Source organism: Pyricularia pennisetigena, assembly GCF_004337985.1.
Source record: "Pyricularia pennisetigena strain Br36 chromosome Unknown Pyricularia_pennisetigena_Br36_Scf_10, whole genome shotgun sequence".
Classification (NCBI taxonomy): Eukaryota; Fungi; Ascomycota; class Sordariomycetes; order Magnaporthales; family Pyriculariaceae; genus Pyricularia; species Pyricularia pennisetigena.
Window position 1 is genome coordinate 403,367 of NW_021940922.1, and position 26,544 is coordinate 429,910.

Genomic DNA, 26,544 nt, shown 5'->3' on the forward strand with positions numbered 1-26,544 from the left:
AAAAAAAAAGGAAAAAGAAACCGTGATGCTGAAGATCAACAGCAACAACACCTTAGCATTCCTGGCGATTCAGCAGGCAGGGATTCAGGAACGAATGTGAACTTGCGTCTTGTCAATCATAAACTTTAGCATAACAAAGACAGACCTCTACTGTAGATTGAAAGATACTATCATACTAACAATCATAGTAGAGAATGAGACACCACCAAAAACAACATAAAGAGTGGAATGAACCTGTCCCTTCCCAAGCACAAACACCGCCTGAGAACTAAACATGTTGAGTCATTGGATCCGATCAATGGCCTAACTCAAACATACACTCACTGGTGATTCAAGTCCAAAGCAGGCCAGCACTAAGACAAAGAGTACACAGCTATTCAATGCGAGAGAAACCGTCTAACAAATTGTCGCCAGACTCGGCATGAATGCCTTACACCAATCTCAGATGCTCTCGCAGCGATCCTGCGCCGCGAAGGTAGTAGCTCTTAATCTAGGGCTGACACGCCTAGGCTCGTCCTCCTCATCGATAGCCTTGCTTCTGGCAGGGGTAAAATTGCGTAAACGCTTGTTGCACCTGTCAGGAGCAGCTTCTCCCAAAGGCACAATGGTATTGTTTGCACCAGAAGCCGTTGCCGTCATCACAGGCGCAGCATTTACCTCCGTGAGATTAGAGAAAGAAGCCAAGAGATCGCCCGATGAACAGGCCCGGGAGCCAGTCGAAGATGAATAGAACGGCTTGTCATTGTTTGCTTCGGGAGGACCTCTCGGCACCGCATGTGGCGGTAGCATATGAAAGCTCTGCTGAGAAGGCGTGCTGATATCGGAGGCCACAGCAGCAGCGACTTCTGCAACCGTGAATGCAGATGATGAGAAGTTTCGCTTATCCAAAATCTCGACGCAAGGCGAATGGATAGCTGGTGAGCACGGTGCGGCAAAATTGCTGAATTTGCGTGTCTCCTTGCGCGACTTGACCTCGGAAGCTGGCAGAGGAACCATGTGTGGCTGAACTGGCAACGGATAAGGCTGATTGAGCAACGAATGCGTCAGGGACGCCGCAAGATCGCCGGGAATCGCCGAGTTTGGCAGGTTGAACGAGAAACCAGGAGCTTGGTGGAGTTAGTGACTTGACTTGGTGACAAAACGAGGTCAAGCACTTACGGTAGCTGCAATCCATGGGTCCAACAATCGGTGTGTTGGTAGGTGCTTTCACGTGAGCGGGAGCAAAAGCTTCCTCGGTCATGACTGCAGTAGGGACGTTGCTGGGTTCAAGCATGACCGTGTTATAACCGCTCGCAGAAGAAGAGTAATCAGGCACAGTCCCAAAATCGGGCATGCTGGTGTCAGTGCTTGATCTCCTTGCAGTCCTCATGTTGTAAGCACTCTTGTTAAGGCCGGCATACCACTTGATGGACGCATCACTACACGAGACGGGAATCGGCGTTCCACCGACTACCGGGGTGGTAAGTTGCGAGAACAATGGTATTGACTGGTTAAAAGGTTGGTTGTTTATCAACCCCGGTGGGCCAGAAGGCGTTGTGAGCTGGTGTGTGGGGGTTGAGAAGCTTGGCCCTCCTATGTTGGCTGTAGCCATAGACTGGCGGCGGGGAGAATGTCCATGGGACTCGGCACCGTCTCCAGGTCGATACGAGGGGACTGGCCGGTTTTCCGCACTGGGAATTCCTTTCCACATAGAGGGATTTGGCCAGGCAATCCTATTGGCTTCCAGGATATCTTGATTGATCGTTTCTCATGAGCCCAGATCTTGCGCCGCGACTGGTCTAGGTAGGAGGATATCTTACCAAGAGGAGCATGTTGAAAAGAGAACGCAACTACGTTCTTAACCCGCTCGATAGGGTTCGTCAAGGAATCCCGTGGAAATCCTTCGCTGATGACTATCTTAATTCGACCAATATCGTCGCTTGGGTGCCAGTGGTCGTGGTATAGAAGCTCTCGACGGAAAGGTGGAAAACGGAAAGGCTCCAGCTCGCCTGACTTGGTAAATTCTGAAGTTGACCACGGGTAAGATTAGGTCTCCCAAGAAAGGTCTCACTTTCGGATCTCAGAAAACATTTACCAAAAGTGGTCGTTATCAGGCAGGGCCAATCCCCATTGCGAGCAAAGGACGTCGATCTATCATAGAGTCTGGAGATTAGCATCCCGCAGAAGACGTGGCAATGGTGTTGGGTGGTGCAGAGCAAATCTTCTTACGAGACCAGGCGGCCGTCGATGTAGATCCGGGCCTCGAATTGCACCAGTTCTGTGTGTTTGCTGAAGTTCTTGGTATACTGACTGATCTCAGGTGTGCGCCAGCTATGGATCGAGACGTGGAAGGGTGTCCCAGTAGGAAGACTTGGAACAAAGCATGTCATGACAGGAAGGCCAGGTGATCCATGTCCATGAGGGATTTCGTAGTCAGCAACGACATGGCAAGCGACCTTGAATTCCTTCAACGGCACTTTGACTGTCTGGGTTGAGCCGGGCGCGATGGTTCGATCCGAGGGGAAGATGAGTATGTCCCAGTCTTCGTACCGCATTTTTCGTTTCACACTTGAGGGCAAATGGTAGGGATTTTGTTGACCTATAACCTTCCAAAGAGAGTGACCAGTACAAAAGGGCGGAACAAGCGATGTATAACTAGGACAAGAGCTGTATGTGATAAATCGCAAAATCTCCATGGGAGAAGATTTCACGGTCGGTTGTCTGGGCGTGGTAAGCCGTGGGCTGTAGCTGCTATCTTGTTTGGGTACCTTGAGTACTACAAGGTACCTTCCCAGGCTGCCTGTGCCCCCTCCTTGACGCAGTTTACACAGTTCCTCACAACTTCCCGAGCAGCACGTTTTCATCAGGTTAATGGAAGGCAGTGAAATAAGTAAACGACCGTGTAACCTTCAGCCTATTTCTTACCTAGTTCATCAGTATCCACCTCCTGCCCTCTATTCGCAAATAATCAATGCGCGAAAGCTACCAAATAATGCCAACTGGATACCTAACCGAGTGGGCGAGTTGAGCTTTGTGCACCGATACTGTGGTTCTTGGGAACCTTTTGCTATTACTACACCACTGACTGCCGTCTTGGGGAGACTGAGCTCCTTCCTTGGCGCGAAACAAGATCGAAGCATGTGAACAGTGGAGCCAAAACGAGCCAAGTACCTTCAAAGATTGTTAGTCAGTACCGACCAAGCTGGCGAGGTCTGTATTGCATACCTACCTGGCTTGTGAAATCGTTCCAAATCCGGGCATAGGTACTTAAAACCTGAACCCAGCGAAGCAGCCTCAAGGATACGGTACCTTTTGACCTGCCAAGCCTGCCTGGAGCGCGTGTTGGTTTCCAGTCGTGTTCCAATTAAAATGGCCAATGGTCCGGGTCAACACGAGATGGCACCTAGGGATCGAGGCCCAACATAGGCCAATCAAGCTCCCCTACACCTAGACCTAGTGGCTTGTCGTGGAACTTCGCAGGTTCAGAAACATAGAAAACACCCGATTTAGCTGGCGCCGACCGATTTCTCCCAATCTGTGACTTCTAGACAAAGTGTATGTACAAGAGGGCGTTCCCTGCCTTTTACTCCTTGACAAACGGCTCTGGGTCTCCAGCCATCCTTGCCTGAGCATAGAAGCAAAGGTTAGTATCAATTCTCTGGACAAAAGCAACGGTAGCAGCGGAAGGTTGCAACATACCCTCATCGCGCCGGCACCCCCGAGCTCGCGTTCGAGGCCACCCTCGAATTCGCGAGGATACGACTGAATATCAGGGTATGCCATCTTAACCCCAACCAATACACCCAAAAAGGCAACAACAAATGTGCCGAACATAACAGCACCCTTGCCGGGAGTCGTCCATGTGTACTCGTGCGGCGTGAACATGCCGTGGAGATCAAAGTCCTCGTGGACAGGCTCGCCGAAGTTCCTCCTCTCCTGCTTGTCCCACCAATCTCCATGGGGATCGCGGAATTGACGTTTGACAGGGAGAGGGTTGACGTATCCACCGTTCTGGGACGGGGGCAGACACAATTAGTATAGCTGCTTCCACCATGTCCAGGCCTCACACCGTGTGGCCCGGCGCTTCCGAGTCGTCACTGACCATTCCGGGATCCTCCTCCTCTGTAAGCCTAGGGGCGTCCGGGTACTTCTGGTCAAGAACATCGCGGCTGTTGATCGATGGGGGGAGGTAGGTTCGGCGTGAAATGAGCGGTAGTCGGGTAGCAGTTCTGGGCACCGCCCGTGAAATCTGTCGCGACAGCATCTGGTAGAAGACTGATTAGCTGACTGCAAAGGTCAATTGAGTTGGAATCAATGCAGCAAAACATTTACCTTGACGTGTTGGCGCAAGAAGGCGATGCTGTCGACCTGTTGGCTATTTGCAGCTTCAATTGACTGGAGCTTTGTTGCGCAGCTCGTCGATGGTTGATCGATTGGAGATGCGGCTAACCAAAAATGACATAAGCAAAACTGATGCCTTGGTGCCTTAGGTGGGGGTGGGATGCGGTGCTTCGATCGCGCCTCCACTGCTACCTTAGCTCACTCTGGTCGGATCGCTTTATCGGTAGGCGCATGCCCGACTCGCGTGGAATTTTTTCGACAATCACAAGTTTTGCAGGGAAACGGCATTTTGTTGTACAAAATCGCGCTGCAGCCAGCCCCCCAGAGCCCTGGCAATGCCCAAACTTTGCGAGAGGGTTACTTGAGCCTTTAGCTTTCGATAGATAACAATTTCGGCCTCTCAAATGGGAGTTGCATCGAGCTTTCGGTCCCTCTCCCCGCCGCTGACCCGAAAAAACTATGACGGAGACCGCGTCTCCCGTCCCACCTCGCCAACAGTCGGATGCAGCTGATCGTGAACGGGTAAAGCCCAAAAACACCAACGGCCACGTCGATGAACTGCTGCCATCCCCTTTTATTGCTAAACCCGTTGAAGACATCGATCCTGTATCTGTGTCAATTTTAGAAGCTGTCCCGTCATCTCCTAGTGATAGTTCGCTCTCCGATCCGTTATCAGAACCTCCCTCGGACGAAGAAGAGATAGAGCTCTCTATCTTGTCCGGACGTCCTGGCACGGCTACCGAAACGACAAAAAATACACCAGAATGCACCAGAGAATCACACGACAATGAATGCAGCCAGGCAGGAGGTGCCTTGCATGAGGAAGATGGCGCGTTGGAAGAGCGCCCCACCAAACGTCGGAGGGTACGGGACGATACGCCTCCGCCGCCACCAAGCAAGACACGCGACGTTAAGCTAGAATCGCCGCCCTGGAAAAAGTTCGAGGCCGAAGGTCCAACATCCTTCACAGACGAAGGTAAGCGGAGGTCAGGCCGGATCAACCTCGCTCCTGCGCAGCTCCTGCGCGCAGAACAAAACCCCCAAAAGCGCGGTGTCAACGGTGCCCAAGCAAGCACGCCCGCGAAGAACAAGTATGCATCAACAAACGGAAATGCCTCGAGCAAACAAAAACCGCAGGCTTCTGCAAATGCAAACCGCCGCTCCAGCGCCGCAGCAAAGCCAACTCCTCCCTCGAAACCTCCTGTCTCCAAAACGGCCGGTCGTACCTCGGGCGCACACGAAACCAGAACCTCTCAACGCAGTCGCCGACGATCACCATCCCCTCCGCCTAAGCCTCCATCTCGTGCCTCAGCTAGGAGTCGGCGTTCAACAGGAAAGGAAAGCCTAGACCCTGCTGCCGATGAAACCGTCCGCGCGGCGCCGCGGATAAAGTTACGAGTGACGAAGCAGACAACGATACCGTTTGTTCATCCAGCCCAGGCAAAAACCCGACCCAAGCTTGGTCCGTCCTTCGAGGAGTACTTTGATCACGCTAGGAACATCCCAGTCGAAGAAGGCGGACAGTATGCGACCGACGACACGCCCGCGATGACCGATGAGATGGCCCTTGAGGAGGCGAGAGTCTTGAACAGGATAGAGCAAGAGACGGGACCCGGAGGTCTTTTGTCAGTTGGAAGGTGCTCTGTTTATGCACCTGAAGCAGCTGATGAACCTCCGCGCCAATGGGCTCACATGGACCACCTAGTTAAGGCCGTATCCAACTTCAGGAGGTTGATGCTGCAGGAGCAACAAAGACATCGGTCGACAGCTAGGAAGCTTGCCGAGGCCTGTCGCGACGAGTGGCTGAGGAGGCAACCCAAGACAGCCGAACAGCTAGAGCGAGAGCAATATGATATGTGGAGGGCAAAGTATGGTTCCGTCATTCGGGCGATGTTTGGGACCTGGGAGAACGTCAAGGCCGAGATAAATCGGAGAAGGATCGAGGAGTGGCAGGCCGAAGAACAGCGTCGCGTCAAAGCTGCACTCCAAGAAGCTGTCCAAATATCGGAGCAAAAACTCCAAGCTAGGCAACTACACCCTGACGAGGATGGAATTACCGACGACGACAGCGGCATCGATCGTACCTCGGACGAGGAGCAGGATGACTCGGATGTGCTTGACGATGACGACATGATTTCAGGCTCCGAGATTGATCAAGAAGTGATTGATGGCATCGAGGGTGATGCCGCCGACGAAAGCAACATGTCATCTTCAGAAGACGAAGAGGACGCAAGATCGACAGCGTCCGACGAAGGTCTTACCCAGGAGCAGTTGCGAGAGAAGTACGCGCACATATCGGGATTAGATACAGCAAACAACGATGGAGATACCCTCCTTACTCCGGGTGCGGAGTCCAAGGCGGACGATACTGCAAACGGCGATGAGACGAGCGACGAGTCTGTCGACATGGATGATGATATGGGCTCGTCGGACATGGATAGTGATGATGACGATGACGCTGAGGAATCTGAGGGTGACGATGAAGAAGACGATGATGCGCCTGATGGGCTGCTTGGTCTCTTCTTTGGCAAATCCGAGCTGAAACAGCTCACAACTGAAGCTGAGCAGGACAATGGTGTCAATGTTGATGCGGACGTGGAGATGGCTGAAGAACTTCCACCAGCAGAGGTCAAGTCGCCACCCAAGGTCAACGGCTCTGCACCTTCAACCACAACAGCTGTCCTTGATAGTGAAACTAACCCTGCTCCCGGCAACCTTGACACCTCGGAGCAAAATAACAATGACAACACCAACTTGAAGCACCCTGCCCAGCAACAGTCAGCCCAGAGCCGTGCACCGTCAGATGGGCTAGAAACCATGGAGACTGTAACAACTACGGCAGATCCGATTCACAATGCCAACCCCGATACATTGTCTCCTAGTTCACATCCTCTCACCCACTCTGCTATTTCCACCCTGCAGAATGAAGCTGCCAAAGACCAACTCGTGCCTCCAGACATCTCACCTCTCACAGCTTATCAAGACGATCCTGATGCCTTCTCGCCAGAAGCATCAATTGCATATGACTCTGTTGATCCTCCCGTCGCGATAGGCGCAGACCAAGATGTGTCTATGGTCGACTTGTTTGCGCCAGAAAGTCTTTCACCGGCACCGCCGTCTCTCACCAACCATCAACCCCCTGCCACAGCACAACCCCCGGGAGATACAGCGCAGCAGCAGCCGATACCTGAACCTGTCGCACCTGAAGCTTCACATATTATCCAGATGGACATCGACGATGCCAGCACCAAACAAAACGATACAACGTCGTTGCCCTTGACTACTGATGGGCGACTTACAGAAGCTGAGGCAACAGTCGCCAAAACTGGAAGCCCAGAGACGGATTTGCCTACGAATCTACCCAGTCGTGAATCCAGCCGAACCCCCCATACTTCGGATACCAAGCCATCCGAGATTGACACCTCCACGTCGGTTGAGGCGTCCGGTAATCAGGAGATTAGTCGTTCTGCCTCGCCTCTACCTGGTGCAGCCAAGACAGAAATACCTTTCCTTCTGCGAGGAACGTTGCGTGAGTATCAGCATTTTGGACTGGATTGGCTCGCTGGTCTATATGCCAACAACACGAATGGCATTCTGGCCGACGAAATGGGGTTGGGCAAAACAATCCAGACCATTTCACTACTGGCACACCTCGCTTGTCATCATGAGGTCTGGGGACCTCATCTCGTGGTCGTCCCCACCAGTGTAATGCTTAACTGGGAGATGGAGTTCAAGAAATGGTGTCCTGGGTTTAAAATCCTGACTTACTATGGTAACCAGGAAGAGCGAAAGAGGAAGAGACAGGGTTGGAGTAATGATGATGTGTGGAACGTCTGCATCACATCTTACCAGATGGTTTTGCAGGACCAACAAGTTTTCAGGCGGCGGCGCTGGCACTACATGATTCTTGATGAGGCGCACAACATCAAGAATTTCAAGTCCCAACGCTGGCAGACGCTTTTGGGCTTCAACACACAAGCACGACTCCTCATCACCGGTACTCCATTGCAAAACAACCTGACTGAGCTGTGGTCTTTGCTTTTCTTTCTCATGCCATCTGAGAATGGCGTGGGCGGCTTCGCGGATTTGAAAGAGTTCCACGATTGGTTCAGCAAGCCAGAGTCCCAGATATTGGAGAGTGGCAGGGAACAGATGGATGACGAGGCCCGAGCAATCATTTCCAAGCTGCACAAGGTGCTACGACCTTACCTCCTCCGCCGGCTCAAGGCGGATGTTGAGAAGCAAATGCCAGCCAAGTACGAACATGTTGAATTGTGCCGGCTTTCCAAGCGTCAGCGTGAACTATACGATGGCTTCCTCAGCAGGTCTGATACCAGGGAAACGCTTTCTGGCGGCAACTACCTGTCCATCATCAATTGTCTGATGCAGCTCCGAAAGGTCTGCAACCATCCTGATCTTTTCGTCGATCGGCCAATTATGACCTCTTTTCGGATGCAGCGCTCTGTTCCCTCCTATTTCGCATCTACAGAAAAGCTGATTCGGGGGAAGTTGTTCGCCCAACGACCGTTTGATTCGGTCAGCTTAGAGTTCATGAATCTGGTACCGGTAGCGCACGAGAGGTTCTCCGACACATTTGCCTCGAGCGTCGCACAGTACAATGCCCACCGCGCGCTGAACGAGCTCAGGGAAGCCCAGAAAGTTAGAGCACACAACGCTTTCTTGCCGCTGGACCCTAGCACGGTGGAGTCCAACATAATCTATCTGGAGAGTGCATCTCGCTGGGGACGCTTCGAGGAGTTGCAGCACTGTATATACCTGAACGCATTGCGTCGCCAGCAACAACCCATCTACGGCACCCGGCTCGTGGAGCTGCTCACCATCGGCGTCCAGGAGCGACCTTTCAAACCCAAGCCCAAGATTCCGAAAAAGATCATTGAGTGGTTTGAGAGCGACTCTCACCTCCTACACAATGCTGTGCAAACATTGGACCGCCGAGCAGAGTCGATGGAGATGCTCATCACCAAGTTTGCATGTGTCACTCCAGCCGTCGTCACCAGAGATCTCACCCCATTTATGCTTGGTGAGAAAGGAGTCAATGCGTTTGAAGAAGCTGACCTCAAGCTGTCGGCCCCTGTAAAGAGACTACCTTTCATCCCAAGAGAACGCCCAGTCGATCCATGGCACGAGGCCCGCATGCGACTCTCCATTCAGTTTCCCGATAAGCGTCTTCTTCAATACGACTGTGGCAAGCTCCAAGCCCTGGACCGCCTTCTCAGGAAACTTCAGGCCGGCGGCCACCGCGCGCTCATCTTTACGCAGATGACCAAAGTTCTGGATATCCTTGAGCAGTTCCTTAATATCCACGGCCACAAGTATCTGCGCTTGGATGGAGCCACCAAGGTGGAACAGCGCCAGATCCTGACGGACCGCTTCAATCATGACCCGAGAATACTGTGCTTCATCTTGTCCACCCGATCAGGAGGCCTGGGCATCAATCTGACAGGCGCCGATACCGTTATCTTCTATGATCAAGACTGGAACCCAGCCATGGACAAGCAATGTCAGGATCGATGTCATCGTATCGGCCAGACGCGAGATGTCCACATCTATCGTCTCGTCAGCGAGCATACAATTGAGGCCAACATCTTACGAAAGGCGTCGCAGAAGCAAATGCTCGATGACGTCGTCATCCAGGAGGGCGAGTTCACCACCGACTACTTTAACAAGATCTCGGTTCGAGACGTCCTACCTGACTCGGAGAGCGGAGCTGGAGCGAACTCGCTACTTGGCGAGGGCGATGCGGCGGCCAATGCGGCCATGGATCGCGTTCTGGGAGGGGTGGAGAGCACGGACACGCGAACGGCTGGCAGGGCCTTGGAGCAGGCAGAGGATAAGGAGGACGTCACGGCGGCGCATGCCGCCGAAAAGGAGATTCAGCAGGACGATGCCGACTTTAGTGAAAAGCCGCAGAACGCGACAACGTCGAGCACTAGGCAGGGTACGCCCGCAGACGCCCTGTTTGGGGATATGACTGTCGAACAAGCTGCAACCGAAGGGCAGATTGAACCTACGGAGCCAGTTGAGGTTGAACACAACGCTTGGGGCGACAAGATCAACACTATAGACGACTACATGCTCGCTTGGATGGCCAAGCAACTGGAGGGCACGCCTTTGGATCTGCCCAAGGACAAGAAGAAAAGCAAGAAGAAGGGCAAGGATACGAGAAAGCGTTGATTCTGTTGTTCTAACTGTATCATGATGGGATTTTTCAGGGACATAACAGAGTCTGAATACATACTTAGACGGCACGAGATTAAGGAATACCAAAATTTGGGTTTTGTTTGCAAATCCTTTTTCTTTTCTACTTTGTAATTTTATTTTTGAGACCTTGTTTCTCATTCATTCAGCATTGTGTTGTTTTTTTTTTCTTTTTCTTTTTTCTTCTTTTCTCACACTCTTCTCTCTACTGTTTGATGCTTTTTGTTTCCAATGGGGCTAATGGCATTCTTTCATGGAGTAAAAACCAACCGGTGTTCAGGAGCGGCGTATCTGGTTGAGGTCATTTGGAAAAAAAAATTCTAGAGCTTCTCATCGGGAAATAATAAGGCCCTTCAAAGGGCATTTACTCTGTACACTGAAAGTTAAACGTGATGCCTCCGGTTGCTTTTTTTTGCCCCCAGTATTTATTTCTTTCCCTTACTGAAGTTATTGATATACAGGAAGGCCGAGAGAGAGGGAGATAGTAAGCATTGATGGACGTTTGTTGCATACAGCATACACAGCACCGCAATGGCCGCAGGCGGTAGACCACCGAGCCTAGGTCCACTCCATGCTCCAGAGCCACCACTTAACTGACCCAAATCATTCGCCTGAGCCGAATCACGTAGAAACAAAAGGCACCGTAAGTATTACTTAGTGCCTTTTGTTCATATACGTACCTACCTTGCGAGGCTCTCAGTCTTTGATACATCCCCTATAAATTCTCATTGTACGAAATGTCATTCCCTGATTTTCTCCCCTCTGCTTTAGGATAAACTACCTTAACGTTGTAAAGAAACTAAGTTGGCCATCTTTAAACTTTCAGTCCATATGCAATCCCTACTCATGAAGCTTACTCTTTCCCGTTGCTGCTTGCAGGCTGCCGCTTTTCTTGACCCCGCTAGAAATAAAATACGATATGGGTGGGTGGGTAGGCAGGTGCTTAGGTCGGCACCCGATTGTTCAAGTTAATGAACTGATGCACTATGGTCGTGAATTTCAAAGAAAAGCAATGCCGTCTCTGTGATGCCTTGGGGTGAGGGAAGTATCTACGATTTTGAGTCTACACGGCAAGGAATGCGCTGTTTTTAGCATGCTGTACATGACCACCAGCTGCAGTGATATTTGGATCGTGTATAATTCCGTTTACAAGCACGAGGAACAGAAGAGCTGGTTGTCCAATCAACTCAAATTAAGCTTTTTATATGCGCTGCGTTTAGAATTTGCTATTCAAATCGCCCTACTGAAAATAGGTGACGTGAACGTGAGCCCTTTTCTCATATGCAGGGAGGAGCTTTAAATCCGTGGTATTATCCATGTGATTAAAGATGCCATCACCATGGAGATGGAATATCGCGTCCTGCAGTCACAACACAAACAACCACAATGTTGCCAAAACAAACTTCGTATTCTGGCGAGTGTTTAAGAAGCGAGTTCTCCTTCTGAGGAGCTCGACAATTGTTTCCTTTCGTCACGTTAACATATCTCAAATAAAAAAAAGGACCTCTACTCTGCCAGCTCAGCTACACTGACAATCAACACTCCAACAAAAATCAAGAAATACCAAAGAAACAACCAGCTCCTTGTCGTGACACCATCCAGCAGTGTCCATACGCGTTCAAAATCGTCTATATTCAAAATGGCATCCACAGTCGAGACCATCAACTTTATGCAATCAGTAATTTGCGCCATTGCTTTCGTGTTGGCCATTTGCTACAAGATCTTGCACAGGATGGAAGGGTAGGTCGAAGAATTCATGGTAGCAATACCAGTGAAAAAGCCCAAAGTTTGCAAACTAACCATTGCCAACCGCATTCTCATACAGACGAGAGGAGTACGAGCTCCAAGCCAGCCGCCAGCTGCTCCGCGGAGGCGCCAAAGACCTCGCCTGCAACAACGAGCAGGGCGAGCAAGAGGTGCTGGATAAGATCCGTCTCCGCCAACTAGTCGACGAGGAGAGGAGGAGCCGCATGTTCCTGCGCTCGCACATCCACGCCATCTTTGCCTGCGTTCAAAACCGCCAACAGCCCTGCGGCTGCAGATATACCGACCAAAGACGCGCCCGGGATTTCGACGTCGACTTCCTCCGAGAAAACCACTCTGCACACCTCGCCGACTTCGGCTCCTATCAAGATTTCGATACGGCCTCCACCAGCAGCGGCACCAGTGGCACTACAACTCCTTTCACCGGTGGCACCGCCACTCCCGCCACTCCCGTCACCCCCGTCATTGCAGTTGCCATCACACTGTCGTTGCTGCCCGAGAACAGATACGACTCGTGCCTGTCCTTTTTACAAGATTATTTTGACGATGAGCTCAACTGAGCTGGTTGTGGACATGAAGTATCCCCTGATATTTTTTTTTTTTGGAGGTCCCTCAGCTTTTGCATCGGAATTTCAAGCGGAAGTCTTAGCTGTACTCAGAAGTGTAACTTGGAATTGGGCTCTGGTTATTTTGTACCGGACTAGGAATGTCTAGCGCAAATAAAACAGTTGCCGTAACGATTGATCGTAAAACGTGGAAATGTTCCCAGAACAAATTGACAGACGATTACCATAATCCGAGCATTGCAAAATAAATCATCAGTCATAACGACCGTGTCAGCAAGGTAACGGGGTCTAGTACCCAATGTTGGGTTCGGATCTTGTTGTCGGCAACCAAAAAAATAATTCGAGGACAGCTGTGAGGAAGTTTGTGATGCCAAATACAGCCAATTAAAGGCTGTGCCGACAAAACATACGAAGCGATTCAATGCTTACCTATGAGTCGGTGCGTCGAGGTTATATTAAGGTTGTGATTCGAGGGCCTATTCGTGATATACCGCTTTGGCAATCATACGAGTGGTACATAGTATACTTACTGTATTTAGATCTGGATTTCAGGAGGAACCGGTTACCGACATCGGATTGAAATCTTTTGGTGGATCCCGGCGTAGAATGGCCGTGGAGTTAACGTGTTCGGACGTCCCCGGGGGAGCATCAAAAGTGGCAATGATGGGGGGCCAAGGTATCTATTTAAACCTATCAAATATCATTCCAGCCATGAATAATGCCATGGTATCTCTCGACAGTTGAAAAAAAAAAAAAAGAATCGCCAATCCTAACCCAGTTTCCCACCAAGACAACTAGGCAAAGGTATCAGCAACCATCAACCCAGCAATCAGCAATGGCACCCAAAGGCCCCTTCCGCCTCGTGACGGTCAACACAGCCCCCGAGCGCGCCAAGAAGCTTATCGGACGCATGGTCGAGGCGCTCAAGGACCAGTATACAATTGACTATGTGGCCAATTGCGAAAGTAAGGGAACGGAATGCATGCCAAACCTGTCGAGGCAGAAAGAAAAAAAAAAAAAAAAAAAAAAAAAAAGAAGCTGACCACCGTTTTCAAACCAACAATAGACATTGCTGAAGTTGAGGAGAAAGTAAGGGCAGCCAAGCCAGACGTCTTGGTGAGTTTTGTCAAATTCGCGTCCGAGTCAAACAAAGAAAATGCTGTTGACGCAACAACAACAACAACAACCCCGCGCCATCACAGTTTGCTGCATCCATGTGGTCGGCCGACGAGGCGGCGCAGATTGAAAAGATCGGGAGGTCGATAGTGCCGGACGTCAAGTTCCACGCCATCCCGCACGGTCTACAGGTGGAGAGGGGACCCGACGCCATCGTCGAGCACTTGTTGGAGGTGGTGCCGAAGCTCCTGGATCAGTAAGTAGCGGGCGACCAGGCTTGGCGGGATCCAGATGCCTGCCTGCCTGCCTGCCTACCTGCCTGCCTGAAATCGTGCAGGCGAGTGGGGTGCGGGGATTTAATTGGCCGACAATGGGATATGTACAGAAGAAATGTGGTAAACAGCCTTGCTGGGCAAAAAAAAGTCACGGTGCGATTTACCATCACATTCCACTTTTTGATGTGATTTTCTCGCTTGTAAATAAACCCTTCGCCGGTTTCACCCAGTAAAGGAACTGAACAGCAGTACTATGTATAACAGCAGTATTGGTTTCCCGCAGCGATTGGGCCGGGATTCTGCACGAGCCACCCAGGGAAATCAAGTTCAAATTACGTCATCCGACAAGCAACTTTCCTCCACACGCACAGTAACCAAAGCCCATTTCTCCCTCTTGTGCCCGCAACTCAATCGACCGCAATGCCTCCTATATTTGCGCGTGAGGCGCTGCCACCCCCGGTACTGCCAGTCAATTGCAACCTTGGCAAGGTGGTACAATTCAGGCACCCAGCGTATCCGGACTCGGCCCCGCCCCTGCTCCGGCTCGGTGCGATTGATGGCCACGACTGGGATGGCCTCGATTTCGATGTCGCGACGACCGCATGCTCCATAGTCACGACGGTAGACTGGAGCCAAGGAGTCATGGCTATCCGAACCCAGGATGGTTCTTTCTCCGCCGTCGAGCGTCCGGAGGACGGTCTATTAAGGGATAGGCTGTACTTTTGGTGTCGTCGTTGCCCGGACGGCGGCATAGACCCGGGTATAACAGGCCCCCACCAAACTGAATACGAGTTTAAACTCGATTTTGTTTCCACTTAGCTGACCTATCCGACGTTATGTTGAAACGAAACAAAAAAACAGATGTCCGGACAGACAGATACCCGGTCTACCTTTCTTTTCAACACTGGCGCTTTCCACATTCCAAGCTGCCAGAACCATGGTGCCGCGTTACGTTACCGGAATACGGGCCAGAACCGGATTCCGTTGGACGGTTTGGAAAACAGGCCGCGATCGACTGCGATCGCAGCTGTCGCATCACCACGGTGAACGACGCTTGCGAGACGGCACATCTCATACCCTACAATGAGAATAATTGGTTCGTGTCAAACGGGATGGGGCAGTACGTTCGTTCCATTCACCGGCTGAACCACATTCATCCTTCTCACTTGTCGTCCCATTCCTACATGTTTTTACATGTTTTCAGAACGAGCGCCGTTTCCGGCCCCGGCGACATCTAGTGCGCCTGGTAAGAACTGACATTCTCCGTGTCTCTAGATATGCTCGAAGGCCCATGGCACATCTCCTGATCGAGGACGAGAGGAATCTCATCTTCTTACGCAGAGACTTACACCTCCTATTCGACCAGAGGCGGTATGTATTCGTGCCCAAGCTGCCCCCGCCACCGCAATCGCCATTACCTTCCCACCAACAGCTGTTCCGAGTCATGGCATCTCACGTCCTGCTTCCGGAATACCCTCAGTTCGCCAATATGTATCATAACCGCCTAACCCAGGAACCCCTCCGAGGCCTATCTCTCGAATTTCTTTTCGCCAGGTTCGCTTGGGCAGTGTTCCATGACGAATTTATGCCTTTCTTTAGCGGAGATGGGGTGTATGCAGTACGAATTTGGGACAAGGCTGCTGGCCATGCTGAGGATAAAACCCTATCCAAGAAAGACATAGCCTCATTTGCCCGAATTTTCGAACCTGAGGGCAGCAAAAGCCGCAACGTCAGCCCTAAAAAGAGGTCGCTATCTGTTCGTGACAGGGACCTCTGTGACCAGTCTGACTATGGCGAGTCTGACTGGGGCGACGCACAAGCCGACTGGGATGATGAGGAAAACACCGAGCAATGGACTCGCGGGCGCAGCCTCCACCGCACGAGGTGATACAGACGCTTTGTAGAAACTCGATAGATACTCCCAGCCTCGATGACTCCTTTGTGGCTAGCGCCTCTGTCACAAGCCCCGCTTCTCAGGGTAACCTTGCAGAAATCACCGCCTTAGTAAAACGCGACCGCCAGGAAGACTGCGGCAATAGCGGAGAAAGATCGCAGACCGACTTGGACTGTAAAAGACAGAAATTGATGCACTAGAGCTTCGTGCGGGGTCATTTTCTGGCTGGTCCAAGGCGCTGCGTAGTGGTATATTATCTGGTTTAATGACTGTTTGAAGTGCTCTGGTTTCTGCAAAGTTTTGCGGAGATCGCGTAGGTGGTGGGTAATATTGTAGCGCTGGTATTTGTAAAAGCGCGTATGTCGACCAATTTTAGGTTATGTTGGTCGGCTGCGGTGGCATAGCTGGACGTCGGGTATATTTTAGGGTTCGGGCCAGGGGTTTACCACGCTGAAAACCACAACAAAACCAGCAAGGCTGTTTGCCACTTTTTTTTTTTTTTTTTTTCTTTACCCTGTACACTAGACTAATAATGACAGCCTTCAAGGATAACTTGGTGGGATGGTTTGAAGCAAACCCGTACAGTGTCCTGCAATATTGGGTTCAAAACTCTCTGCAAGATGGTTGTATTTAGCGGGTCTCGGGTTATCCGGCCGAGTCCGAGATCGCGACTACAGTACAACTGCGACTGCCGGGGAAAACCCCGCATCGGAAGATGAAGGCATGCAAAGGTTCATGGGATGGAGTCTGATACACTGCACTCCAAAGTTGGCCTCGGCAGTGGGCTATTGACAAGCCCATAACGGAAACATTCGCATATCCGTATGGAAAAGCGAACAAACTCCCAAAAGTCGCTCCCGGATTTTTGATTTTTGATTTTTTTTTTTTTTTTTTAAAAGAATTGGCCCACAAACAAAATGGCCACAAACGGCACCAAGGACGGCGAGTATCGCCAGTTCCTCCCAGACCTGAGCCACCCTCGCTTCACGACAATGCAGAAGCAGGATGCGCACGAATACGCCAAAGAATTCATCCAGGGGGGCAACCCGCCATGGCTCCACGGGCTGTACCTCCACTGGCGCGCCCTCTTCCAGGAGCCCTTCCGCGGCATCACCAGCGACGGCACGGTGCGCACGGGCCTGTTCAAGCCGCAGGACGAAGGCGTCCCGATCCAAGACATCACCGCCGCGGCGAACGCCGTCCTGGCCCAGCTCACGCCGGAGCAGGCCGCCGTCACCAGCTACCACATCGACTCGCCCGAGTGGCGGTCCTGGTCCAACCCGGAGTTCCTGCTCAGCGACAAGGGCGTGCGCCTGGACGAGGTGACGCCCGAGCTGCGACAGGCCGTCCTGCGCGTGCTGGAAACGACGCTCAGCCCGGAGGGCTACCAAAAGGCGCTCGGGGCCATGCGCATCAACGGCTTCCTGGGGGAGCTGGTGCGCGCCCCGAGGATCTGCAACGAGCACTCGTACAACTTTGTCCTGTTCGGCACGCCGTCCACCACCGGCCCCTGGGGCTTTTCCCTGTACGGGCACCACCTCTGCCTCAACGTCCTCCTGCACCGGACCCAGATGGTGATCTCGCCCTGGTTCACGGGCGCCGAGCCCAACGTCGTCGACGACGGGCCGCACGCCGGCACCCGCATCCTGCAGGCCGAGGAGGAGCTCGGTCTGGAGCTGATGCAGTCGCTGCCGCCGCCGACGCAGCAGGCCGCGCAAGTGTACAAGCTCCTCCGCGACCCGGCCATGCCGCGCGGGCGTTGGAACCACGACGACCAGCGCCACCTGTGCGGCGCGTACCGCGACAACCGCGTCGTGCCGTACGAGGGCGTCGTCGTGGCCGACATGTCGCCGGCGCAGCAGGACCTCGTCGCCCGCATCGTCGAGCAGTTCCTGCTGTACCTGCCCGCGCGCGCGAGGGAGCTGCGCATGGCCCAGGTGCGAGACTGGTTTGCCGAGACGTACTTTTGCTGGATCGGCGGCTTCGGCGACGACGATGCCTTCTACTACAGGGTGCAGAGCCCCGTCATCATCGTCGAGTTTGACCACCACTCGGGCGTCTTCCTTACCAACCGGGAGCCGGCCAAGTTTCACATCCATACGTTGCTGAGGACGCCGAATGGAGGAGATTACGGCATGGCCTTGAGGCCTCTGTTGGAGGGAATGGAGCAGGATTTTGTGTGGGACGGAGAGATTCCCCGTTAGAAACGGCCTGCAGAATCAATTGTACATGTCCAGTTTACTCGACTTCTTTGCTGGGTAGATCCATCCATCCATCCATCCAGGCGATCCCAGCTTGCAAAATACAACAGAACGCTATGAGCAGGCTATGCTGAAGTGGTCTAGTTGTTATGCCCCAGAGGCAACAAAAAAATCAAAGTTCAAACCAAAGTGCTTGCCTAGCTCCGCAGATATTCGCAAACTCCCTTGCCCCATCGCACCCCTCCTTTATACATCCACATTCCCGGCGCATTGCCCTTCTTGAGACCTTCGATGGCGTCTGCCAGTTCCGGACCCAGACCCTCCTCCTTGATGTCCACCACCGGGTAGAGGTATGACTTGAAGGAGAAGAGGACCGCCCTTGTTTTGGGAAGTCTGGATAGCGACTGCAGTTCGACGCGAAGTCGAGTCTGGCATAAAGATCATGAGGGTGTTAGCTTTTGATGCTGCGGGGGGGCGGCAGGGGACGCTTTCTCCGGAAGCGGTAAAATTATCCAGTGCCAACCTTTTCAATGTCAATCTCCTCGTCTTTCTGGACCTCATCGCCCTCGTGAACATGATATGCCGAGGGGGTGAACAGTTGCGGTTCGGTGGTGATTGCCCACTGTCGGGCAGTTGTGTGTCAGTCGACCAGGCCCTCCATGCAAAACACGCTTCCCCTACCAAAAAACAAACAAAAAGAAAAAAAGAGCCACTCACATTCAACCTCTTGACCACCTCCCCAACCTCCAACTTTGCAAAGAACCGCTCCATGCTGGGCCCAATCTTCTCATACGACGGGACCGGGCCGTGAATGTCGGCAAGGACCATCCCCAGCTTGTCCGCCGGATTGAACCCGGCCGGATGACAGCACACAAACGCGACCATCCTGTGCTGCCCGGCGGGCGTCCGCACCAGGATGAACAAGTCGTCCTCGACCGTCTCGCCCAGCGTGCGCAGGAGCACCTCGACGTCGTCGGACGGCGGCACGGTCGCGCAAGTACGGCCCGTGACGTGGTTACGCAGCGTCCCGCCCTCGTCCTCGAGCGTGAACATGCGAGGGTACCGCGTCGGCAGGTACTCGCCCAGCAGGTACGTGTACAGCTCCTGCGCGGGCGCGAGGCCCTCTGGCCGCAGGGCGCCGATGACGGCGTCTGGGTGCGACGCGATGGTCTTGCGTCTGAACTCCATCTTGTCGGCGTAGTCGTGGTCCATGGTGATCAATTCGGACGGGTTGCTGGCTTGCAGTCCTGTGTATGGGATTTGTGTTTTTATTTTGTTTATTTTATTATTATTATTATTTTTCGCCCGGCCAAGATGAGACAGATTATTAGGCCAAAAAAAAAAGAAAAAAAAAGAAATACTGGGGCTGTTAGGAAGGGGTTAGAGAAGTGACGTGTGGATGGTCACTTACCCATGGTGATGTGGTAGATTGGCTTGAAGGGGCGGAATTTCTTCGGTTTCGTCTGTTCCCAGTCGAAGCCATCCAGCGGTTCTATCTGGGGGGTAGAGACTGTAACATCTCGTCGTCCCTTGGCGTCTTTTCTGACAGGCTTCCCGCTCGCCAACTGGGAGGCATGTCAGTCCTACAGCCATTCCCTGGAAAGTGAAGGAATGTGATTGATGGCACGTACCGCTTGTCGGTGTGTCTGTCTCGCCTCGCGTTGCCTGGCCCATGCAAGCAACACAACCGCGAGAGACGCGATTACCAACCAGGACATCATCTTTGTCGCGCGTGAAAAAAAAAAAGTATGGTTTGCCCTACGCCAGTTATAGTTTGATTGATAACAAAGCAATTGAGTTGGTGCTTTTTTTTTTTTTTTCTCTCTCTCCAAGCTTGGGGATGTTGTGGTGCCTCGTCTTTATCAGACGAAACGCCTATCTTTCTCCGAGTGCGGAGATGATAGGACGGACAATATGAGCTCGAGACGATGCGGAGTTCCACCATAGTGCATTTTGACTTGCCACCCCAGCTTTTCACCTGCAACATATTGGAGCTCGCTGGAGCTAGGTCTTTCGCTATCATGCTCTCTCCTCTCAAAACCAAAACCCGCACTAGATCATCCCCGCATTGCCCCCAGTATCTACATAGTACCACCCGAGTAGAGTGGGTTCGACGTTATCGGCGGCCGACTTGCAGCAACACCCTCAGTCTTTGTATCGTACTTTATCTTTATCTAGGCGAAGTTTGGAGTTGGTCAAGACAAATATGCCTACCTAGGCTTTTTCCCCCTTTTTGTCGGGGTACAAACCCTCCGGGCTTCTCTACAATTTTTTTCAACAGAGCAGTCATCTAATCATGGCTGTCATACATACAAACGAACGGACAAACAAACAAACATCAGTTGCGTGGAACCATGACTTCCCAACAATACGGAATACAGGTTTTCCAGGCTCCTTCCTACGATTTTCCTAGTGCACTTGGACGAAATTCCTTGCCTCGGATGGGCATGACTATCGTTATTCACATAAATAATCCGACATTTCCTATTCTTCGAGAAGCAGGTGGCGGAGGCCAAATAGAGATAAAAAAAAAAAAAATTGACAATGGCAACACCAGAAATTAGGTTCTCATCGCAACAAAAACAGTTGAGAGCCACATGCGAGTGCAGTATCCAAAGCCGCAGCAGTCATCCCAAATGGGCAAACGCCCCCCTCTCCAAGCATCACCGGTGTGCAATCAGTGCGAAAACGGCCATCCGTTCTCTATACGAATGTACTGCGACGTGTTTGTAATGGAGAAGGGGAAAAAAATAACGAGGAAAAAATATAAAAAAAAAAAAGAATAAAAATAAAAAATACTTTGCCTGATTTTGCTTCAACTCGCCCAACCCAAAAATCCGAAGTTTCATGGTTCTTCTTTCCAGTCCATCATTCTGGTCTCTACGGATGACGGTAAAGAGTTCGGCTCTAGCAATTCTTGGCGAGGATTCGTTGCTTTCTGTCTCTAGGGAGGTGAATATCCGGAGCATCTACGCTAGTAGGCTGGGGAGCAGCAAGAGTGAAGACAACGAAAACAAAAAGGAGAACAAGAACAAGAAAACGAGCTTCGTGTTCGGCTTGTCGCATTCCTATACGCATGCACCCCCTGAATCAGTGGCAAGTCAATTGACCAAGGTCGCCGCTTATAACTAACTACTTTACCCAGTACCCAAGGGATTGAATGTTTCTTTGTACTATTGCTACTTTTATATTGTTTTTTTTTTCAAAAAAAAAAAAGAAAGAAAAGTTTCAATCAACGCTCAAACGCAGATAATATTCCATGTCGCCTTATCAGGGTACGGCCATCCGTACCTACATTCACCCAGTCCAGGTGGCGGAAAATTATGCTTTTTGGTTTCTTTTTTTTTTCAAGAGGGAGAAAAAGAAACGTGCCCTTCAAGTGGTTCATCTCATCCCATCCGAATTTTGCTTTACTTATCTTCAATTATGGTGATAATGGAGAAAAAAAAAATACGAATTGAACCCTACGACCCCTATCCAGGTAAACCGCAGGCCTCCGGGTGCGCGGCGATTGCCACCAAGAAAGCCAGTCACGGAAATAGATATGACTCGACCGTGGTCTGTAGGAGCTCTTGGGATGAAAATTGGCATGCATATTTTCCCAAACGGCCTGCCATGGCCCAACATAAGACAGACGCTGGGCCCGTGCCATGCGTCCAGCAGGAACGAGGAAAAGGGCAAAGAAGCTTGCCAGACAAGAAACTTAAGCTTGTTTGCTCAATGCCGCGTTAAGAGCTGGTTGCGAGAGCAAGACGTTCTTTGCTATGTCCGCTTAGATCTTACGTTCGCTTCCAAACGAAAGAGACAAAAAAAGAAATCCGTCCCTTCTTTCTCCTTGCACTTTATCCAAAATATCGTACGGACCGAGGTTTCTTATACTCCACAAACAAAAAGAGAGAGAGAAAAAAAAAAAAAACAACATTCTTTACAGGTTGAAAGCGGGTGAGAGGCACAATGACGTATCAGGCAGTTTCCCTGACGTCCTGTGGAGAAGAAAGCAGCGGCCAAACCATCGCAGCGAGCAGTTCCAGTACCAACTCGCTAGCGGCAGCAAAGCCGAAGATGGGCCAGCAATGCTGTGGCGCAGACTGCCGGTGCAAAGAGTCGAGAGCAGAGTGCAAGGTGGCCCGTCAAGGGTCGGCGAGTCCGGCCTTGTCGACGGCGGACTCGGGCTATCATGATTCCTTCTTCGATGCCAGGGAGCGAGCTTCGGAAGAGGGCTCACCGTCGACGTCGGCGGCGGCGGCTGCAGTGGAGGCCGACGGGAATACGGAGAAGAATGACGACGAAGATGTGATCAGCGCAAGCTCGACCGCACACGAGAATGACTCGATACGCGAAGACGGAGCGCCCTACATCACCGGACTGAAGCTTGTCCTTGTGATTACGGCGCTCTGTATGAGCGTGTTTCTTATGGCGCTCGGTGAGTAAACCCCCCCTCTCTCGAGTATATAAAGCTCTTGTGTTTTTTTTTTTTTTTTTTTTTTTTTTTTTTTTTTTTTTGGAACTTTTTGCACTGCAACCGAAAGACTAAACGATTATTGTGTTCTTGTTCTTCTCAGACAGCGCCATCATCGCGGTGGCCATACCGAAAATCACCGACGAGTTCAACAGCCTAGGCGACGTTGGCTGGTACGGCAGCGCATACCTCCTGACCGTCTCGGCCTTGCAGCTCTTCTTCGGGAAGCTGTACAGTCATTACAGTATAAAATGGATCTACTTCACGGCCATCGGCCTGTTTGAGCTGGGGTCCCTGCTCTGCGGCGCCGCGAGGTCTTCCCTCCTCCTGATCCTCGGGCGCGCCATCGCCGGCGTCGGGTCCGCGGGGCTCTTCTCCGGCTCTCTCATCATCCTCGCGCACTCGGTCCCCATGGTCCGCCGGCCGCTCTTCACCGGGATCCTGGGCTCCATGTACGGCATCGCCGTCGTGGCGGGCCCGCTGCTCGGCGGCGTCTTTACCGACAAGGCCACCTGGCGCTGGTGCTTCTACATCAACCTGCCGTTTGGCGTGCTCAGCGTCGCCGCCATCGCGTTCTGGTTCCGCGAGCCCGACCACGGCTCTCGGCGGACCCGGCAGCAGCTGCTGCAACCACACGACGCGCGCCCTTCGTGGTGGACCCGCGCGAAGCAGTTCGACCCGGTCGGCACCGTCGTCTTCATGCCCGCCATCGTGTCCCTGTTGCTGGGCCTACAGTGGGCCGGCACCGAGTACCCGTGGGGCGACGTGCGCATCATCGCGCTCCTGTCCCTGTTCGGCGTCCTCTTCGGCGTCTGGTTGGTCCTGCAGTGGTGGCAGGACGAGCAGGCCACGGTGCCGCCGCGCATCATCAAGAAGCGCACCGTCTGGGCGGCGGCGTTTTACGCCTTCACCGGGGGCGCCGCCTTCGTCAGCTCCAGCTACTTCATCCCCATCTGGTTCCAGGCCGTGCAGGGCGTGTCGGCCGTCGAGTCGGGCATCCGGATCTTGCCGTTCCTGCTGGCCCTCGTGGCCGCGTCGCTCATCTCCGGAGTGGTTGTCACCGTCTGGGGCTACTACACGCCTTTCCTCTGGATCTCCACCGTGGTCATGTCGGTCGGCTTCGGGCTGCTGTCCACGTGGAACCCGCGCACGAAACAGGCCATCTGGATCGGATACCAGGTCATTGCCGGCGCCGGCGTGGGCTTCGGCATGCAGCAGCCCATCATCGCCGTGCAGGCCGTGCTCGACCTCGAGGACGTGCCCATGGGCACCGCCGTCATCGTCTTTGTGCAGAGTCTGGGCGGCGCCCTGTTCGTCTCCATCGCCGAGAGCATCTTTGTCAACAAGCTGGTCGCCTACCTCCAGACCATGTTCCCGAGCTTGGACCCAAAAATCATCTTCACCGCGGGGGCCACCGACCTCCGCACCGCGATACCCAAAGAACTCTTGCCCCGGGTCATCAGGAGCTACAGCGACGCGTTGACCAAGACCCTCCTGATGAGTGCGTGCCTGGCGGCGGCGAGCGTGTTTGGAAGCCTCGCCATCGAGTGGAGGAGCGTCAAGGGGAGGGAGATCAAGGTGGGCATGGCGTGAAATCGTTACAGGCTTGGTTTTGGACGGGGGATTTCTCTTCCATCTGGTTTTCCAGGGTCCTTTTTAATATGCCACTTGAATCAGGCTAATTTGCATTCCTGTCAAGTGCTTTGTTTGCTACTCTCAATCCCATAATCTTAGAGTTTTTTTTTTTTTTTTTTTTTTTTTTTTTTTTTTTTTTTTTTTTTTTTTTTTTTTCTTTCTTTTACCACAGGGGTCAGCACTCATAGGCTGGGTTATGCCAACCAAGCTACATCTACTTGTCATGGCTCGTTGTTCTGGCTCTGGCAGACACGGGGTTGAAATGCGCCTCCCTTATGCGACTTCTCTGGGTGGATACTTGCTCCCTTCAATGCCCGTCAATAACCACTCGCCACAAAGTTCTCGTGGCATCATTAAAACGGGCTGTTTAATGTGCATCCTAGCTAATCTCCTAGAGGGAAGCGATGTGAGGCTTTGTTCTAAAGGCACATAATTTATATGATAGTAGTTCTCCATTATTAAACAAAGCGATCGCTCGATCATCATCCAGAACAAAAGGTAAATTGCTACCATAAAGGAAAACACCAGACTGCTTTGAATATAGTCTCGTTGCTCAGACTAGATTTTTGTCATCTTTTGAGCGCAAAAACCGTAGTCTCAGGGCTCATCCCTGAAGCCCAGAGCTCCACAACTGATCCACTTCGTGGCTCAGTTGCGGCTTTGCAATTTACCTGTGGGTCCATCCAAAGAACGCTCTGGTTCAGCGCGATCTTTTCGGCCAATGTAATTGGTCGAAAAGCCATGTGGCTGAAAGGTACATGGAGCGCTCGGTCCCCCACTGCGAAGCAGGGGGGTCTAGTCTGAGCACTGAGACTATTCTGCGCTAGCTATGTTCACACACTACCTATTATTTCGATTTTGTTTGGTTATAATAATTAAAACCCGTTACCTTTTATATTACAATTCTCAAAAGTTTCCAAATTACCGAAAACCCCGTTATTGACCCGAATTCCAAATAAAACATTTTCCAAAATTGCTGGAAAACGTTTACCGTAACCAAATATTATTTTAAATTTATTTTCGTTTTCGTTTTCGTTGGCGGTTTCGAGTTTTTTTACCGGAAAACGAAAATAAGAACAATAATAAAAACGGGAAAAAAGGAAGGAAAAGCAATAGGAAAAGGAGCAAAATAACCAGGTTAGTTCTATTAATATCAACATGGATATAAAAAATATTAATCAAATTATCTAAAAGATTAAATAATAGTTTTAAAAAAAGGATAATTATGTAGAATAATTATGATAACCTGTTTTCCATTACTTTACGCTACCTTTCGTTTGAATACTTGTTATTTCATAGTTATACGAATAAATATATTTTGTTTATTGAATTTGTATCCAAATTTAATAAATGCGTTTTTTTGTTTACATAATTATTACTTTTTAATCGCCCCAATACCAAAACCCACGGGTTACCCAATTCGGGTTAACCCCGCCAGCCCGCGGGCCTTTATTTACCCGTTAAAAAGACCCGTGGGCCACTACGGGCCCCCGCCAAGAGCCCATGGGTTGGCGGGCCGGGCTGGGCTAAACCTGTTTTCGGGTTTTGGCAGGCCTTACTGTTGTGCAAAAGGCCGGTAATGCCTCTCCAAAGCCGAGCAAGTGTTTGCGCAACCCTCTGTTCTTTGGTCTTCATGCCAGAATCCCGCGACCTCCATGATCCGGTGGCAAAGATTATCACAGTGTTGCGAATCGATCCCCTTGAACTTAGAGGGCGGAGCGCGAGCCATGATCTTGTCGTGATGCTGAAATTCAGGGACTTGAGCCGCATTGGCGATAGCGCCATAGGCGAGAACGATGGAAATCATGGTTTGGAAAAGCATCTTGACGGATCAAAGTCAATGTTTTGTTTTTACAAAGAAAAGTGAAGAAAAGGTAAAAAAAAAAAAAAAGAAATGCTGTTAGGTATGTCAAGAAAGAAAATGCGTGTGAGTAAATGGGGGAAACCAGGTTTTTATTTTTTTATTTTTTAATTGCTGTGTAGAAAGTGAGAGCCATGAAGTTCCACGCCAATTTCATTCAAAATATTCTAACAAGGCAGTCTGTTGTGTTTTTCTTTGCCTTGCGTTGTGCACCAATCTATTAATACGACAGCT

At 51.5% G+C, this 26,544-nt stretch overlaps 10 protein-coding genes across 10 annotated transcripts; 6 read left to right on the forward strand and 4 right to left on the reverse strand.

Moving 5' to 3' along the window:
- Positions 1-441: 441 nt before the first annotated feature.
- PpBr36_10484 (uncharacterized protein) lies at positions 442-2,534 on the reverse strand (the record flags this gene model as incomplete). Its single annotated transcript, XM_029897595.1, has 5 exons — positions 442-1,106; positions 1,159-1,449; positions 1,596-2,003; positions 2,075-2,130; positions 2,209-2,534. 5 exons carry the CDS (start codon positions 2,532-2,534, stop codon positions 442-444), a joined length of 1,746 nt encoding a protein of 581 aa, XP_029743967.1.
- Positions 2,535-3,562: 1,028 nt separating this feature from the next.
- Positions 3,563-4,243, reverse strand: PpBr36_10485 (uncharacterized protein; the record flags this gene model as incomplete). Its single annotated transcript, XM_029897596.1, has 3 exons — positions 3,563-3,604; positions 3,679-3,990; positions 4,082-4,243. 3 exons carry the CDS (start codon positions 4,241-4,243, stop codon positions 3,563-3,565), a joined length of 516 nt encoding a protein of 171 aa, XP_029743966.1.
- Positions 4,244-4,779: 536 nt separating this feature from the next.
- On the forward strand, positions 4,780-10,515 carry PpBr36_10486 (uncharacterized protein; the record flags this gene model as incomplete). Its single annotated transcript, XM_029897597.1, has 1 exon — positions 4,780-10,515. One exon carries the CDS (start codon positions 4,780-4,782, stop codon positions 10,513-10,515), a length of 5,736 nt encoding a protein of 1,911 aa, XP_029743965.1.
- A 1,663-nt stretch (positions 10,516-12,178) lies between these two features.
- PpBr36_10487 (uncharacterized protein) lies at positions 12,179-12,863 on the forward strand (the record flags this gene model as incomplete). The annotated part of the gene is made up of 2 exons (XM_029897598.1): positions 12,179-12,279; positions 12,365-12,863. The coding sequence occupies 2 exons, from the start codon at positions 12,179-12,181 to the stop codon at positions 12,861-12,863; spliced, it is 600 nt and encodes a 199-aa protein (XP_029743964.1).
- An 841-nt stretch (positions 12,864-13,704) lies between these two features.
- Positions 13,705-14,245, forward strand: PpBr36_10488 (uncharacterized protein; the record flags this gene model as incomplete). Its single annotated transcript, XM_029897599.1, has 3 exons — positions 13,705-13,834; positions 13,936-13,985; positions 14,072-14,245. The coding sequence occupies 3 exons, from the start codon at positions 13,705-13,707 to the stop codon at positions 14,243-14,245; spliced, it is 354 nt and encodes a 117-aa protein (XP_029743955.1).
- A 435-nt stretch (positions 14,246-14,680) lies between these two features.
- Positions 14,681-16,354, forward strand: PpBr36_10489 (uncharacterized protein; the record flags this gene model as incomplete). Its single annotated transcript, XM_029897600.1, has 4 exons — positions 14,681-15,020; positions 15,122-15,380; positions 15,536-16,144; positions 16,165-16,354. 4 exons carry the CDS (start codon positions 14,681-14,683, stop codon positions 16,352-16,354), a joined length of 1,398 nt encoding a protein of 465 aa, XP_029743954.1.
- A 717-nt stretch (positions 16,355-17,071) lies between these two features.
- PpBr36_10490 (uncharacterized protein) lies at positions 17,072-18,358 on the forward strand (the record flags this gene model as incomplete). The annotated part of the gene is made up of 1 exon (XM_029897601.1): positions 17,072-18,358. The coding sequence occupies one exon, from the start codon at positions 17,072-17,074 to the stop codon at positions 18,356-18,358; it is 1,287 nt and encodes a 428-aa protein (XP_029744086.1).
- Positions 18,359-18,552: 194 nt separating this feature from the next.
- PpBr36_10491 (uncharacterized protein) lies at positions 18,553-20,076 on the reverse strand (the record flags this gene model as incomplete). Its single annotated transcript, XM_029897602.1, has 5 exons — positions 18,553-18,783; positions 18,879-18,977; positions 19,073-19,602; positions 19,767-19,920; positions 19,987-20,076. The coding sequence occupies 5 exons, from the start codon at positions 20,074-20,076 to the stop codon at positions 18,553-18,555; spliced, it is 1,104 nt and encodes a 367-aa protein (XP_029744087.1).
- A 2,233-nt stretch (positions 20,077-22,309) lies between these two features.
- Positions 22,310-24,407, forward strand: PpBr36_10492 (uncharacterized protein; the record flags this gene model as incomplete). Its single annotated transcript, XM_029897603.1, has 2 exons — positions 22,310-22,778; positions 22,918-24,407. The coding sequence occupies 2 exons, from the start codon at positions 22,310-22,312 to the stop codon at positions 24,405-24,407; spliced, it is 1,959 nt and encodes a 652-aa protein (XP_029743937.1).
- Positions 22,531-24,674, reverse strand: PpBr36_10493 (uncharacterized protein; the record flags this gene model as incomplete). The annotated part of the gene is made up of 4 exons (XM_029897604.1): positions 22,531-22,707; positions 23,004-23,531; positions 23,568-24,466; positions 24,668-24,674. The coding sequence occupies 4 exons, from the start codon at positions 24,672-24,674 to the stop codon at positions 22,531-22,533; spliced, it is 1,611 nt and encodes a 536-aa protein (XP_029743938.1).
- Between the last annotated feature and the right edge of the window lie 1,870 nt (positions 24,675-26,544).